Source organism: Salvelinus namaycush, chromosome 3 (assembly GCF_016432855.1).
Source record: "Salvelinus namaycush isolate Seneca chromosome 3, SaNama_1.0, whole genome shotgun sequence".
NCBI classification, from domain to species: Eukaryota; Metazoa; Chordata; class Actinopteri; order Salmoniformes; family Salmonidae; genus Salvelinus; species Salvelinus namaycush.
Window position 1 is genome coordinate 15,484,348 of NC_052309.1, and position 17,722 is coordinate 15,502,069.

General features: G+C 40.6%; 1 protein-coding gene across 1 annotated transcript in view; it reads right to left on the minus strand.

Moving 5' to 3' along the window:
• Positions 1 to 17,026, minus strand: part of LOC120044820 (zinc finger protein GLIS3-like) — a 37,377-nt gene extending 20,351 nt beyond the window's left edge. The window contains exon 1 of the mRNA XM_038989490.1: positions 16,966 to 17,026. Within this exon, the coding sequence (XP_038845418.1) occupies positions 16,966 to 17,026 (61 nt within the window). The remainder of the gene's footprint in view (positions 1 to 16,965) is intronic.
• Positions 17,027 to 17,722: the final 696 nt, after the last annotated feature.

Here is a 17,722-nt window from a genome sequence, read left to right on the forward strand (position 1 = left end):
AGAAAGAGCTCTCCAGTAGGTTTACCAAAACAATCCAGGTCCATTTTCTCAAAAGTGAGGTTACAAGTTTATCAACTTTCAAAGCAGAATTACTTTCCCCATTGTTCCTTAACTGTAGTGTTTGATATACCATTTTCTAACTCTGAGTCTCTACTTTTATCTAATGTAAAAAACACCATTTCAAATGTTGCTACATAAGACTGAATCAAGCCAGTCTAGTCTGTCACATATAGTCTACTCTATTCTCTCACCTACAAAATCAAAATATTGCATCCATTTTCAAGCATGTCTACAATGTAATACAATTATATAAATTCTAAGTTCACATATGGTGATTAGTACCAAACTGTTTATGAACAAGGATAATAATACAGGATGTTGCAAGATAAGTGTATTCAAGAGGTGATAAAGGCCTAATGAATTCACTAATGCACTTTCTGTCCAACACACATGATAGGCTATGGTCAATAAAATCGTACATGTTATTTAATTAAAAACAACTTTATACAAAACCAATTGCAGTTTCAAATTACTGTTGGCTAACGTTACTTCGTTACAGAAGATGTGTAATTTGCAAAGTGTGTAATTTGGTAGATTAGCATTTATTAGCAGAGTCATTTCTAAGAAAAATTATTTTATACGTTTGTAGTATTAATACCTTACGCAGATTTAACGTTTACAGTAAAGTCAACTAAAGTATAAATGACAATGCGAAACAATTGAATAGGGAATACAGCCACTGACATTTTTACTCACCTGAAAAGTATTCACTTAAACTATCGTCTGTGAATTCGCGCGCAGTAGATTGACAAGATGAAAACTGGAAACGGCAAGGTGACGATGACTTCGATAAAATAATGTATCTAGGTTATACAATAATTTCTCGATATCACCACACTGTTGTTTAGATATATTATACCCCTCTATGTTCTCTGAGAGTTTGAGAAATTGTGAGGAAGTTAGTGGCACGCGCTCTCCTCTTGTTTGTAGTCTACGTAGGCTATTCGTTTTAGTCATCATCTCCAGCAGGGACGTGTATCGGTTACCGTTTTGCGATATGATTCCATATTCAAGAGGACGTTCTGTAACTCTGCTATATGCAAATCCAAAAGCCGTTGATAGTATTTTACAACTGGGCAAATTATTGACATTGTGGACAATTTGGTGAATATTAGGCTACATCATATGATTGATTGATGTGGCCTAGCCTACATTTCATATTCTTGGGAGTTCATTCACAGGTCAGAGCTGGTCAGATGAATATGTTTTATGAAAAAGACAAGTGGCATCTCTCTCTGTCTGTCTATCTCTCTCTCTCTCGCTGTATCTTTCTGTGTGTGTGTGTGTTTGTGTGATAGAGAGAGAGAAAGAATGAATGAAAGAAAGACAGATCTGCCTGTGTACTCAGATAGTCCCTGGTTCGAATCCCTGGTTCGAATCCAGGCTGAATCACATCCGGCCGTGATTGGGAGTCCCATAGCGTGGCGCACAATTGACCCAGTGTCGTCTGGGTTTGGCCTGGGTAGGCCGTCATTGAAAATAAGAATTTGTTCTTAACTGACTTGCCTAGTTAAATAAAGGTAAAATAAAATAACTTACTATTTTTTAAGCCTGTTTATTTAGCTATAATTATAAGGACCTTAATTTCTCCGTCTAGAAATGTTCCCAGTCTACACTCGTAGAAAAAAGGGCTCCAAAAGTGTTCTTTGGCTGTCCCCTTTTTGGTTCCAGGTAGAACCATTTTCAGTTCCAGGTAGAACTATTTTGGCTTCAATGTAGAACCCTCTGGGGAAAGGGTTCCACCTGGAACCAAAAGGGTTCTGCCTGGAACCAAAAAGGGTTTTTCAAAGGGTTTTCTTATGGGGACAGCCAAAGAACACTTTTAGGTTCTAGATAGCACATTTTTTTCGAAGTGTACCCCTCCATGGTCATGGCTATAAATGGATACAGCTTTTGTCAAATAAACATTAAAAAAATCAAATTTTTAGCATTTCTCCAACCTTAACCCTTTTCCTAACCTTAACCTAATTCTCCTAACCTGCTGCGTAAGTTCTGCTAACCTGCTACGAAAAGTCAAATCTGCCAAAAGCTGTATCCCATCTAGTCAAAACCCCCCTCCACACCAACCCAGCCAACTCCAGTTCAGGCTCCATTGTTAACTACTTTTCTCCTGGCGTCTCGAGTGTTTGCCCTGTGGATCCTGCTCCGAGTTGGCATAGCAACCATTGTGTTTACTCTAGGGTGACTTGAAAGTAGTCTGCTTGGTAACCCGTATAGAGGAGGAACCCTCTGGACAGGGGCAACACAGTCAATAATATTGTCAAGAGAAATGTAAGGGGAATATGAGGGGAATATACGACATATTGTGCCACTCATTGCCAAATAAATGCATTTTCTATGTTGTCTCAGACAGGGAGCTGGTCAAAAACACTATTTTGGGGACATTGACGTATGTGGGTACCATAGATATAGAATAATTTTAGCCAAATCAGTGTGATATCAGGGAGGTTCTGAGATTCTCAGGTGTACAGGGATGTATTATGCCTTTTATGATCAGTGGGTCATCTTTCAGCCCCCATCCCCTCTCTGATTAAACCTGTTTAAGTGTCAAGAAGAAAATGCAGGTAAAGTAATGAGAGTATTACTGGGGAAATACATGTCGAATGATAACTTATATTGCATTTGCACTGTAACTCATCTGCATTGTGATTTTAGGCTGTGTATTAGAGTGGAAGTGAGGCAGATTGGTAATTTGGCCTCATCAGTTCGATGTCAGCTTTCAGCAGGAAGTCAGTGTGATGAAGATATCTAGTGGAGAGTAGAAGTATGATTAATCCTCAACGAACAGGATTCCACCAGAATAGGCTGGTGGGAGGAGCTATAAGAGGATGTGCTCATTGTAATGGCAACGATATAGAATAAATTATACAGTATCAAACATATGGAAACCACATGTTTGACTCTGTTCCATTTATTCCATTTCAGCCATTACAATGAGCCCATCCTCCTATAGCTCCTCCCACCAGCCTCCTGTGTATTTCACATGTCCCTTTCCCTATTCTGTCTTGCTGTCAATATGAATTAATTCCCCATTTATCATTTAATAATTAATTGCATATGAATAGTACTGTGTGTAATATTAATCAGCTCACTGGACTGACGTATGCTATGTATGATTTTCTGTTCTGTAACCTCCTTGTATGTAAAAAGTTCTCCCTCTTACCAGCAGGGGCTACTGTTAGTACACCAATGAGATGGTTTAGGAGTCTAGTAGTACAGTATTTAAGTGTCCCTTTTGGACAGACATAGCTCTTAAAATACATGAAATGGCAACATTTGCAGCCTGTGGAGGTCAACTATGTGATTGGATGTTGTTTACAAGATTATCATGACAATTCTATGTACTTTCAGGGTATGTTTCCTTCAAGCAGCAACCTTCCGCTGATCCCACTGTGATTTGGCCTCTCCTTTCCCTCTCCTTTCCTTGGCTAAGATAGCTACGGTGGGTTTGTAAATGTCAGAGCGTGGCAGAATATAACAGCAGTAGGGCTGGGGGCAAAGCAACAACACAGACTCTCCGTCTTCACTACAAACACTGATACAGCAGTAGGGCTGCGGGCAAAGCAACAACACAGACTCCATCTTCACTACAAACACTGATACAGCAGTAGGGCTGGGGACAGAGCAACAACACAGACTCTCCATCTTCACTACAAACACTGATACAGCAGTAGGGCTGGGGGACAGAGCAACCACACAGACTCTCCATCTTCACTACAAACACTGATACAGCAGTAGGGCTGCGGGCAAAGCAACAACACAGACTCCATCTTCACTACAAACACTGATACAGCAGTAGGGCTGGGGACAGAGCAACAACACAGACTCTCCATCTTCACTACAAACACTGATACAGCAGTAGGGCTGCGGGCAAAGCAACAACACAGACTCCATCTTCACTACAAACACTGATACAGCAGTAGGGCTGGGGACAGAGCAACAATGCAGACTCTCCATCTTCACTACAAACACTGATACAGCAGTAGGGCTGGGGGACAGAGCAACAACACAGACTCTCCATCTTCACTACAAACACTGATACAGCAGTAGGGCTGGGGACAGAGCAACAACACAGACTCTCCATCTTCATTACAAACACTGATACAGCAGTAGGGCTGGGGACAGAGCAACAACACAGACTCTCCATCTTCACTACAAACACTGATACAGCAGGAGGGCTGGGGGACAGAGCAACAACACAGACTCTCCATCTTCACTACAAACACTGATACAGCAGTAGGGCTGGGGGACAGAGCAACAACACAGACTCTCCATCTTCACTACAAACACTGATACAGCAGTAGGGCTGGGGACAGAGCAACAACACAGACTCTCCATCTTCACTACAAACACTGATACAGCAGTAGGGCTGTGGGCAAAGCAACAACACAGACTCTCCATCTTCACTACAAACACTGATACAGCAGTAGGGCTGGGGACAGAGCAACAACACAGACTCTCCATCTTCACTACAAACACTGATACAGCAGTAGGGCTGGGGACAGAGCAACAACACAGACTCTCCATCTTCACTACAAACACTAATACAGCAGGAACACCACGATAGGGTTTATGTCCATTGTAGATGGTATTTACTGTTTATGTAACCCTTAGGGTAAACTCAGCATTCTTTCCAACCGTGTATTTGTGTACTGTATACTGTAGATAGAGTAGCTTAGCGATGGTCTAGGTAAAATATTGCTGTTTTCTGTATATCACACATTCAACTGTTATTGTGAATGTAAACAGTATATACTGTAACAGTTTATGTGTAAATGAGTGTATACTTTGGTAAAGAGAGAGGGGGGGATGTAGAGAGGGGAAAGGGGTGACAACCATTTCTGGAAAGAGAGCCATTTGTACTTAATGCACTTATGGGCTTTCTGACACTTAACCAATCATTCCATACTTAATGACAGTAGCAGCACTTCCAAAAGCAGCAAAGCACTGGTGTCAATGTGAAAGACTATTGGTGATTTTTCTTGAAGTTATATTAAAATAGTCACTTACTGTAATGCACATCCCGCGTGACTGCTGGCTAATTAATCCACGTTTGATTTGCTAATGACAATACAAGTCAAACACAAGGTTACTACAGGCTGACTCAACCCTTTTAGTGTAGGCAGAGCGAGACAGAGGGAATGTGTGTAGTGATTTAAAGTTATCAATTTATTTTAATCATACCTTTTATTACATTTTAAAATTACAGTCATTATACATTTTTTCTGGAATGCATAATCAAGAATACGTAAGAGATATTCAATAGATACGCCAACAAAAGTCCATTACATAAAGGATGGATTTTCTTTATATCATGTCGGACAACCTGTAACATACAGTAATCTTTTTTACCTTTATTTAACTAGGCAGGTCAGTTAAGAACAAATTCTTATTTACAATGACGGCCTACCCGGGCCAAACCTTAACCCGAGCAACACTGGGCCAATTGTGCGCCGCCCTATGGGACTCTTTATCACGGCCGGTTGTGATACAGCCTGGAATCAAACCAGGGTCTGTAGTGATGCCTCTAGCACTGAGATGCAGTGCCTTAGACCGCTGCGCCACTCGGGAGCCCATCATGAGTGGCTTTCCACTGTAAACAACAGTGTGGAGTGGGTGTTAAAAAGTGCTGGCACTCTGAGCCTCCCTGGAAACAATGCCTCATCACTCTAAAGGCCATAAACTCTCTCTCCGCTCCTCTGAAGTATGGATGATGCCATCCACTGTGTGAATGCCAATGTAAAGGAGGAGTGTAAGGCATCCATCCTTCTGCCCTCTGAAGGCAGTCCCTCCAGGTATAATCCTCCAGACAGAGATGAGCGAGGAAGAGATGGGCCTCTAAATGTCTCTCACTTCCATCCATCAATCTTACTCTATTTCACTTATAACCTGTGCAACAGAATAACCACTAACTGAGGAAAATGTATGGATTGCAGTCAGAAGATGGATGCAGAGACATAGACAGAAGACCCTACTCTTTCATTCTGGCCATGTGTTCTTTTTCTGTTCTCACTGTTGTCTTTGAGAACAGGATGATTCTAATAAAATACTGCTGACAGAACAGCTCGTGTTGAAAACAGCCGTCGGGGCAAAGGCTTGTTTTTCATTTCAGTAGGCCTGCAGGGTCAGGCCTGGGGGTATGTGTTGTAAACTCACTTCTCTTTGGATGTTATTAACAGCACAATTATATGGGACCTCTGATATGTTGCCTAATACACTCTTAGAAAAAAAAGGTGCTACTGTATCTAGAACCTAAAAGTGTTCTTTGGCTGTTCCCATAGGAGAACCCTTTGAAGAAAATGTTTGGTTCCAGATAGAACCATTTTGGGTTCAATATAGAACACTTTCCACAGAGGGTTCTACTTGGAACCAAAAAGGGTTATATCTGGAACTAAAAAGGGTTCTCCCATGGGGACATCCGAAGAACCCTTTTGGAAACCTTTTTTCTAAGAGTGTACTGGACATCCTTCAGCTCCTCGTCTCCCTCTGCCAATCTGACAGGATTCCCGGGCCAGCACTACACCTAAATTAAGGCAGACAATGGAAACGAGGAGTATTTTTGCAAAACGTAATGAAAAGATACAGGACATTTGTTCTGTTTTAAAAGCTTTGAAATGGATATTTACAGCTCATGAAATTTTTCTGTATGAAAGTACTTTTTTGTATACATATGAATGGAAATCCAGGAACTTGAAACATGAAGCACAGTGTTGTTCATCATCATCTTCCACTGCAGTGGTGATCTGTGGATGTGTAAACATAAAAGAGCTGGAGCTGCAATTTACCAGAGCTATTGTGAGTTTTGAGAGTTAGTTGAGAAAATAAGCAAGGCACTGTGCCAGATGAGTTTGTGAACATCCCAGGGGAAAAAAGTATCAATAGGCTTGCTTGTGAATTAGGTAGGCCTACAGGATTTTAGATTGGATTGGATTGAATTGAACTTGGGTTGAACATAGTTCTCATTTGCAGTAGTCACTTGCTGACTCCTCTTGATGCAGTGAGTAAATATGAGCACTCATAGGAGATGAGTCTCAACATTCCAAGTAGTTATACTTGGAATGCTGAGCTGTTGAGCATGAACTCTGAAATGACAATACAAATGCAGCATCACTTCAAACTAGAGGCGTAACCACTTCAAAAAGAGATGTCACCGTTACATAAAACTTTACACTTTTTACATCCTTATCGGACACTTTCAAACGTATTCAACCTCTTGAATAATAGACATGGCATCACATTAAATGTGACAGGCCATCAAAAGTTGTGTTTGATAAGTGTGTAGCTGATGCTCACTGAATAGTGTAAAGTCATACAGGGGCTACTCAATCTCTCTGTAACATTAGTGTACTGCTCATGTCTGATACTGATTGTATTAAGTCTTCAGGTTCCAATCTCTCTCATTAGGGAGCCTGGGCAGTGGACCCTCCACGTGTCATTAGCCCCCTGCATGGCACCTCCTGGTCAGGCCCTCCTATCTACACATTCATCTTCATTAAAGAGGTGATACTGGCCGCTCTCTGAGCAGATGGTCATTAATAGCCCCCCTCCTCCTACTTCTATTGGGACACTACCTGGAGGACACCCATCACATCACCCCTCTAATTGCACCATATAGTCATACTAGCTACCCCTCACTGGAGTGGAGGAACTCCCACGAGGCCACCTGACAATGACACTAGCTAGGCCTGTTCAAAGTTTTTTTTCAGACACATTGCATGTGATGAAGCAAACTTTTAATGACAATCTGCATCCAAGGTCATACTGTAATAACTAGTATTTGACTTGGTGAGATAGGATGTTAACATTTCTTGAATGTCTTGACAGTATGACAGCATGTTTGTATGGCCATAGAATGAATTAAAACCTATTTGCAATTGACTTGGAGTTTGTAAAGTGTCAGATGGGAAATCAAATCTGTCCATACTGTGGAGACGTCTTACTGTATGTTGGAAAGAACATTCCCATAACACAGTTTTGTATGTACTGCTGATGACATCCACCTCACCTGATTAACCGAAAGCTGTGTTATCCTTTTAAGACGGTAATTAGCTACCTTTATCTCAGTATCTCACCCTGATCGTGCTTCACATCACTTTCTAACTTCAGCAGTAGAATGATGACTATGGTATCTTTCTATACAGGTCTTGTCTTATAAGGCTTGATAAAGACATAGGCTATTCTTTCTCTCTTCCTCCATGTCCCATCTGTCCAGTAGAGCTGTGTGGGATGCAGGTGCAGTGGTGGACCTGCCATCTGGTATTTCTGGCAAATGCCAGATGGGCTGATCCATTTGTAGCCCAGTAGGCTTGTGTAACTTGTTATTTTTGGGGGCGCAAACTGATCATTATCTGGTTAATATTGGGGGCCTTAAAGGGGAATTTGACCTAAAATCAAACATTTCCCAACTGATTCCATACATTGGAACTTGTTAGGTGGAGTTTGCCTTCTCCCCCTCTCTTTCCTGGCATTGCTAGCTCTGCTCCATTGTCAGTCAAAGAACGATCTAGAAATCAGAGAATTGTAGACAAATCTTTGTTTTATTGAAAGCATATGGCCGATTGAACTCGGTTTTGAGTCAGGAAATGTGTACTTTTCCACCTAAAATGATTGCAATTATTTGATATCATTAATTTATGTGGCCGACTGCAACAACAGCGGAGATGGGTAAAAACTGTGCGTGCGTGCTCTCGTGGGGCAAAGTCTGTGACGTACAGTACCAGTCCAAATTTTGGACACACTCACTCATTCAAGTTTTTTTTTTTTTTTTTTTTACTATTTTCCACATTGTAGAATAATAGTGAAGACATCAAAACTATGAAATAACACATATGGAATCATGTAGTAACCAAAAAAGTGTTAAACAAATTCAAATATATTTTAGATTCTTCAAAGTAGCCACCCTTTGCCTTGATAACAGCTTTGCACACTCTTGGCATTCTCTCCACCGGCTTCAGCTGGAATGCTTTTCCAACAGTCTTGAAGGAGTTCCCACATATGCTGACCATTTCTATAAAATGTTGTGCACAAATTTGTCTACATCGCTGTTAGTGAGCAATTCTCCTTTGCCAAGATAATCAGCATGTCAAAAAGCTGATTAAACAGCATGATCATTACACAGGTGTACCTTGTGCTGGGGACAATAAAAGGCCACTCTAAAGTGGGCGGTTTTGTCACACAACGCAATGCCACTGATGCCTCAAGTTTTGAGCGGGCGTACAATTGGCATGCTGACTGCAGGAATATTCAGGATTTGGACAACATTCCACAGGCCATAATCAACAGCCTGATCAACTCTATGCGTCACGCTGGATGAGGCAAATGGTGGTCACACCTGATACTGACTGGTTTTCTGATCCACGTCCCTACTTTAAAAAAGTATCTGTGACCAACACATGCATATCTGTATTCCCAGTCATGTGAAATCCATAGATTAGGGCCTAGGGCATTCATTTAAATTGACTGATTTCCTTATATGAACTATAATTCAGTAAAATCTTAGAAATTGTTGCATGTTGTTTTTATATTTTTGTTCAGTGTAGTTTATTCAGCTGTGTTTACTAGGGATGGGGGGGAAATTGTGTCTCCCTTCTGGCCCACCAGAACTGGAGTTGCCTATACCTGATATAAAATGTATACAACAAATTTTCCAACAACAGGTTTCTGTGCCAATGCACCACACAACCAATAAACAAAGCATACCGACTTCGGGTACTTCAATATCATGGTTTGCATTTTCAACACCACAATAAATAGATGTAAATCTCGACAAACCTCTCTCCCTACCTTGTAGGCTTACCCAGTATTGAAGGCTTGGCTTGACAATCTCTGAATGTCATTTAACTTTTTGGTTTTTGGTGTTTTGTAACAGATGACTCTTTCCATTCACCAAATGGCTGCTGCACAGTTTGAATTGATTTATTAATTTTATTTGTCAGGGGGAAAATACATATATATAGTACATACACAGTACAAAGATTTTAAAAAGTGACTGGGATTGCAAATTAAAGTCTGGACTTATTTCCATTGTGGTCCCTATTTTTTTTACATCAATACATATAGAATTACATAGATACTGATACATGACATAGATACAGATACATTACATAGATACAGACACATTACATAGATACAGTGTCAGACTATCAGGTATCAAGGTAAGACCCAAGTGCAGACTGTGTGAAGTGACAATGTTTATTGTAACAACAGGGGCAGGCAAAACGACAGGTCAAGGCAGGCAGGGGTTGATAATCCAGAGTAGGATCAAAGGTACAAGACGGCAGGCAGCCTCAGGGTCAGGGACAGGCAGAGCGGTCAGGCGGGTGGGTGGGTACAGGGTCAGGACAGGCACGGGTCAAAAACCAGGAGGACGAGAAAAAGAGAGGCTGGAAAAAGACAGGAGCCGACAGGACAAACACTGGTAAGCTTGACAAACATTACAAACTGGCACAGACAGACAGAAAACACAGGTATAAATACCCAGGGGATAAGTGGAGAAGGTGGGCGACACCTGGAGGGGGGAGGAGACAAGCACAAGGACAGGTGAAACAGATCAGGGCGTGACATACAGACACATTACATAGATACAGACACAGTACATATATACAGAGCTGCTGGTGAGTCATGTTGTGCAGGCATAATCAAAATGACACTGCACTAGCACACTTGCCAGAGTCTTTAGGGTCTCAATAGCTAGGTTTGCATCCAATTGACGACAGATTTTTACGCAATATTCCAAAATCTGCATAAAAACAATATGCACATTTTCCCATTGTGTTTCTATCAAATGGACTTGTTGTGGATAGAGGTTTGTGCTTGAAAACGTAGTGCACATACAAATTACATTTGTGTTTAAATTCCCAAGCACCAAATAAAAAATACAAGATAAATGGGTTTCCGTAGCATTTTCAACTCTAGGCCGACTAAAAATGTTGCGTAGGGTATAGCGAATATGCCCACTCTGATATTGGCACTTGCGCTCTAGCCAACAGCTTGCAGATACAGTGCAGGTATAGACTACTACATGACGATTATTATGTACAAAAGTGCAAGATTATTTTTATTTGTCAAACAGCAGCGGAGCATCGATCATCACGTCACCAGAATATGACCCTCAATATTTATTGAAAGGAGCATCAAGCTCATCACCTTACACTTTCACCACCCTGTGATGTTCATCATCATTTATTTCATCTGGTGACTGATCGATGCTTGGCTGCTGTTTGACAACTACAAATAATATCGCTCTTATCCATTATAATCTCATAATGTAGGTAGCCTTTTTTTTATCAGGGAGTGCTGCAGCATCCTCAGCACCCTACTTCCCGCAGCTATGCCTAACCCTAACCTTTTAACCATTTTATCTAACCCTTCTCCTAACCCTAACCTTTTAACCATTTTATCTAACCCTTCCCCTAACCCTAACCTTTTAACCATTTTATCTAACCCTTCTCCTAACCCTAACCTTTTAACCATTTTATCTAACCCTTCTCCTAACCCTAACCTTTTAACCATTTTATCTAACCCTTCTCCTAACCCTAACCTTTTAACCATTTTATCTAACCCTTCTCCTAACCCTAACCTTTTAACCATTTTATCTAACCCTTCTCCTAACCCTAACCTTTTAACCATTTTATCTAACCCTTCTCCTAACCCTAACCTTTTAACCATTTTATCTAACCCTTCTCCTAACCCTAACCTTTTAACCATTTTATCTAACCCTTCTCCTAACCCTAACCTTTTAACCATTTTATCTAACCCTTCTCCTAACCATAACCTTTTAACCATTTTATCTAACCCTTCCCCTAACCCTAACCGTTTAACCATTTTATCTAACCCTTCCCCTAACCCTAACCGTTTAACCATTTTATCTAACCCTTCCCCTAACCCTAACCGTTTAACCATTTTATCTAACCCTTCCCCTAACCCTAACCGTTTAACCATTTTATCTAACCCTTCCCCTAACCCTAACCGTTTAACCATTTTATCTAACCCTTCCCCTAACCCTAACCTTTTAACCATTTTATCTAACCCTTCCCCTAACCCTAACCTTTTAACCATTTTATCTAACCCTTCCCCTAACCCTAACCTTTTAACCATTTTATCTAACCCTTCTCCTAACCCTAACCTTTTAACCATTTTATCTAACCCTTCTCCTAACCCTAACCTTTTAACCATTTTATCTAACCCTTCCCCTAACCCTAACCGTTTAACCATTTTATCTAACCCTTCTCCTAACCCTAACCTTTTAACCATTTTATCTAACCCTTCCCCTAACCCTAACCTTTTAACCATTTTATCTAACCCTTCTCCTAACCCTAACCTTTTAACCATTTTATCTAACCCTTCCCCTGACCCTAACCTTAACCCTGAATTGGTGCATCTTCTTATTTCTTATTCTTATGTTTATTTCTTGTGTGTTTTTGTTCTAGCTTTTGTTATCTTTAGTTGTAAATTGATATTGATTACTGCATTGTCAACGGTGATTTGTTGTAGATCTGGTTTTGAGTTGAAATAAGCAACATCAATGTTACTGTATCTACATCCGTGCACAGATAACTCCAGCAGTCTCAGAGATTCCCAAATGATTTCTGTAATATTCACCACCAGAGAGCAGTGTCAGTAGAGTGAATATGTTATCCATCTTCACCATCTTCATTTTCATCCAGCAGACAGACACAGGTGTCCTGGCTCCACTCCCTCTAGTCCTCACCATTAGTGGGACTGAATTACACCTCTGTCCCAGGGAAGCTCCATACACTGCTGTGGTGAGGAATAAGCCTAGCTCCTCTCATTAAGAAGCTCATGAGATATACTCTTGTATTTGACAGAATGTGTTCAGTACCGTACACATAAATCACCAACAGGATGTTGTTCTCTGTCTGTCAGTGAGCCTGCATTGTTTCTACAGAATGTATATGTGGTCAAAGACCATGCTCCAGAGGGGGTTTACGTTAACAGCATGTCGTATTTTGTCTCATCGTCCTCTTCTGTGGCTCTAATGAAGAGAGACAAAGTGACAGACTAGGTCGTTGTACAACCCAGGCTACACAGAGGTGACAGTAGAACGTGTCATACAGAGTGGTGGCATGTTGCGGAAACCTCAATCTATCTTACACTCACATGTACAGCAGGGTGTACAGAACAGCTTGTTTGTTACTGGCAACATTCACATGGACACACAATGAGAGACCAGGCCATCTTTATGTGTCTTGTCAATGGTCTACAGAATTCACTGAAATTGAATGAAGTGGTGCATCTGAAGCTGTTCAGACGGCTAAGTGAGGACCTTTTTAAGCAACAATGTATTTGTTTTTTATGATTCTATGATTGATGTTATGTTTTCATTCATATTTATTTCATTATTGTATTGTGTTTTTATTGCTTATATCTTGGTATGTACAGTAACTAGGTCTATGTTTTGTAACTTCCCCAGGTCGTTCCTGAAAATGAGAATGTATTCTCAGTCAACTCAACTGGTTAAATAAAGAATAATAAAACATCAAAAATGTGCCATTTGGAGACGAATGTTGCACAGAGAAACACAAGTTTGTGGAATATATTATGCACTTCAAATGGTTTTTGGTAGGATAATTTTCATATAAATTGAACAAGCTGTACAAACACACCTCCAGTCTGTTTCTGGTGGATTCTTTTATCAAGCATTTCATTTCCTCATTATGTTTACTTATGTTGCATTATGTTTCAATGCTGTTGATTAAAATACATTTATCTAATAACGCCCACACGCCCTGCCCCCTTTTCCCACAACGCACCTATTTTAATGTGTTCTGGGCATCACTTTGTCCTGGAGGTAAAATAGGAAATGTTCAAAATGCGGTGGAATATGAAAAGCAATCATATTTTCTGTATCAGTAAGCAGGTCTGCGGTAGCTGGGGGTCATTCTTGCTCTCTGATCTTGCTTGGGGAGGCATTTTGTAAGAACCCTTAGGCTCACCTAGTTAATTATCTTTTCTACTTTTACAGTAATGTACTCCTTTATTTTCCTCTTCACATAGCACATGCTTTTCCCATCTGAGGAGAGACAGGAACTGTAAACCACATCCACTGCATCGTGAATTGGTGTATTTTAGGCTTGAATACCTTGAAAGAATATATATTTCTATATTTTTTTAATTGATTCACTCCTGTTTTGATTTGAGTTGTTAAAACACCTGTCTGTTATGTGTTCATTCATGAGATAATGATTATTTGTGAAAAAGTGTTTCCCCTCTATTTATTATCTCACACACTAAACCCGCCAAAACAAATCAGCACTCGATTGCTGAACATGGGTTAAACTATAAGCTATGAGTTCTATACAGTAGTTTTTTGTGTGTTTGTATTTTTTTATTTTAATTAGCTCTTTTGTTTTTGATAACATAGAATTTGTATTGCATATATCTGGGGTTATTGAGCCACAGATTTGCAGATTGACTGACAGGTTAACACTTTTTGGCTTGGCTAGCTAGCTAGCTGGCTAATGTACTTGTTTGAAAAGTGCATCTGGACACAGCACCAGCTTTTTTGTTTCACCTGGCTGCGCATTCCTGACCTTCTGAGAACATTATTTTAGGAGTAAAAATGATGAAGCATGAGAGGAATGGGAGACAGAGGAATACAGCAGTGTTGAGGCAGAGTGCTTGTAGTGAGGATGACTGGCTACTATTCTGAACTTTGTGTGGTGAGCTACCAGCAGCATACAGTGCCTTGCAAAAGTATTCATCCCCCTTGGCGTTTTTCCTATTTTGTTGCATTACAACCTGTAATTTAAATGTATTTTTATTTGGATTTCATGTAATGGACATACACAAAATAGTCCAAATTGGTGAAGTGAAATTGTAAAAAATTACGTTAAAAAAATTACGAAAAATAAAAAACGGAAAAGTGGTGCGTGCATATGTATTCAACCCCTTTGCTATGAAGCCCCCAAATAAAATCTGGTGCAACTAACTACCTTCAGAAGTCACATAATTAGTTAAATGAAGTCCACCTGTGTGCAATCTACGTGTCACATGATCTGTTACAGGATCTCAGTATATATACACCTGTTCTGAAAGGCCCCAGAGTCTGCCACACCACTAAGCAAGATGCACCACCAAGCAAGTGGCACCATGAAGACTAAGGATCTCTTTAAACAGGTCATGGACAAAGTTGTGGAGAAGTAAATATCAGAAACTTTGAACATCCCATGGAGGACCATTAAATCCATTATAAAATTATTTTAAGAATATGGCAAGGAGGGCATTGAACAGGAGGGTATTAATCAGAGAGGCAACAAAGAGACCAAAGATAACCCTGAAGGAGCTGCAAAGCTCCACATCGGAGATTGGGGTATCTGTCCACAGGACCACTTTAAGCCGTACACTCCACAGAGCTGGGCTTTACGGAAGAGTGGCCAGAAAAAAGTAATTGCTTACAGAAGAAAATAAGCAAACACATTTGTTTTCGCCAACAGGCATGTGGGAGACTCCCCAAACATATGCAAGAAGGTACTCTGGTCAGATGAGACTAAAATTGAGCTTTTTGGCCATCAAGGAAAACGCTATGTCTGGCGCAAACACAACACCTCTCATCACCCCGAGAACACCATCCTCACAGTGAAGCATGGTGGTGGCAGCATCATGTGGTGGGGATGTTTTTCGGCAGGGACTGGGAAATTGATCAGAATTGAAGGAATGATGGATGGCGGTAAATACAGGGAAATTCTTGAGGGAAACCTGTTTCAGTCTTCCAGAGATTTGAGACTGTGACGGAGGTTCACCTTCCAGCATGACAATGACCCTAAGCATACTGCTAAAACAACACTAGAGTGGTTTAAGGGGAAACATTTAAATGTCTTGGAATGGCCTAGTCAAAGCCCAGACCTTAATCCAATTGAGAATCTGTAGTATGACTTAAAGATTGCTGTACATCAGCGGAACCCATCCAACTTGAAGGAGCTGGAGCAGTTTTGCCTTGAAGAATGGGCAAAAATCCCAGTGGCAAGATGTGCCAAGCTTATAGAGACATACCCCAAGAGATTTGCAGCTGTAATTGCTGCAAAAGGTGGCTCTACAAAGTATTGACTTTGGGGGGGTGAATAGTTAAGCACGCTCAAGTTTTCATTTTTTTGTCTTATTTCTTGTTTGTTTCACAATATAAAATATTTAACATCTTCAAAGTGGTAAGCGTTTGTGTAAATCAAATGATACAAACCCCCCCAAAATCTATTTTAATTCCATGTTGTAAAGCAACAAAATAGGAAAAATACCAAGGGGGTGAATACTTTCGCAAGCCACTGTTTCACCCTGCATCTCACTGCTGGCTTGCTTCTGAAGCTACGCAGGGTTGGTTCTGGTCAGTCCCTGGATGGGAGACCAGATGCTTCTGGAAGTGGTGTTGGAGGGCCAGTAGGAGGCACTCTTTCCTCTGGTCTAAAAAAATATCCCAAATGCCCCAGGGCAGTGATTGGAGACATTGCCCTGTGTAGGATGCTGTCTTTCGGATGGGACATTCAACGTGTGTCCTGACTCTCTGTGGTCACTAAGAGATCCCATGGCACTTATTGTAAGAGTAGGTGTGTTAATCCTGGTGTCCTAGCTAAATTCCCAATCTGGCACTCATACCATCATGGTCACCTAATCATCCCTAGCATCCAATTGGCTCATTCATTTCCTCTCCCTGTAACTATTCCCCAGGTTGTTGCTGTAAATGAGAATGTGTTCCCAGTCAACTTACTTGGTAAAATAAGGGTTAAAAATAAAATACAATTCTAGCGCCCAATGCTGGTGAGGCATCACCCAAGTGGTTGCTACACAGAGTGGAAGAGAAGTTCAGTGGCTATAAAAGTCAGGCTGGTTCCCAGACTTGCCCTCTACAAGATCACTATCATCTACCAGCTCCATTTGCTCAAGCCATGAACTGACCCTCTCCATCTTCGGAGGATGCAGCTTTCAAAGACTTGGCCTCTATTGGTTGACCTACCATGATATATTGCTTGTTTGTTTTTTTGCTCTTGAAGCGCTTTGAGATTCTATGAAAAGCGATATAGAAATGTACAATTATTTGTCACGACATGACCTTAGTTATCTATGTTTTCTTTATTATTTTGGTTAGGTCAGGGTGTGACGAGAGTGGGTATGCTTGTTTTGTATTGTCTAGGGTTTTTTGTATGTCTAGGGGTTTTGGTAAATCTAGGTATGTGTAAGTCTATGGTGACCTGAATTGGTTCCCAATCAGAGGCAGCTGTTTATCGTTGTCTCTGATTGGGGATCATATTTAGGTTGCCATTTTCCCTTTTGGTTTTGTGGGTTCTTGATCTATGTTTAGTTGCCTGTCTGCACAATCAATATTAGCTTCACGGTTCGTTTTGTTATTTTGTTCGTTTTGTTCAGTGTTCGTTCTTTAAATAAAGAAGAATGTACGCTTACCACGTTGCGCCTACCACGCTGCGCCTTGGTCTCCTCCCTACGACGGCCGTGACATTATTATTATTATTAATATTATGTGTTCAACATGTTCCATTACCATGGATACTTGCTGACAACACTTGAAAACGTATATAAAACTAAAACAAATCAGAATTAGATTCTTTGACCAAAATTATGTTTCACAATGGATTATTGCTAGGCAACACGGCAACATGAAATATTCAGAAACAAATTGGCCCTTCACCAAGCCCCA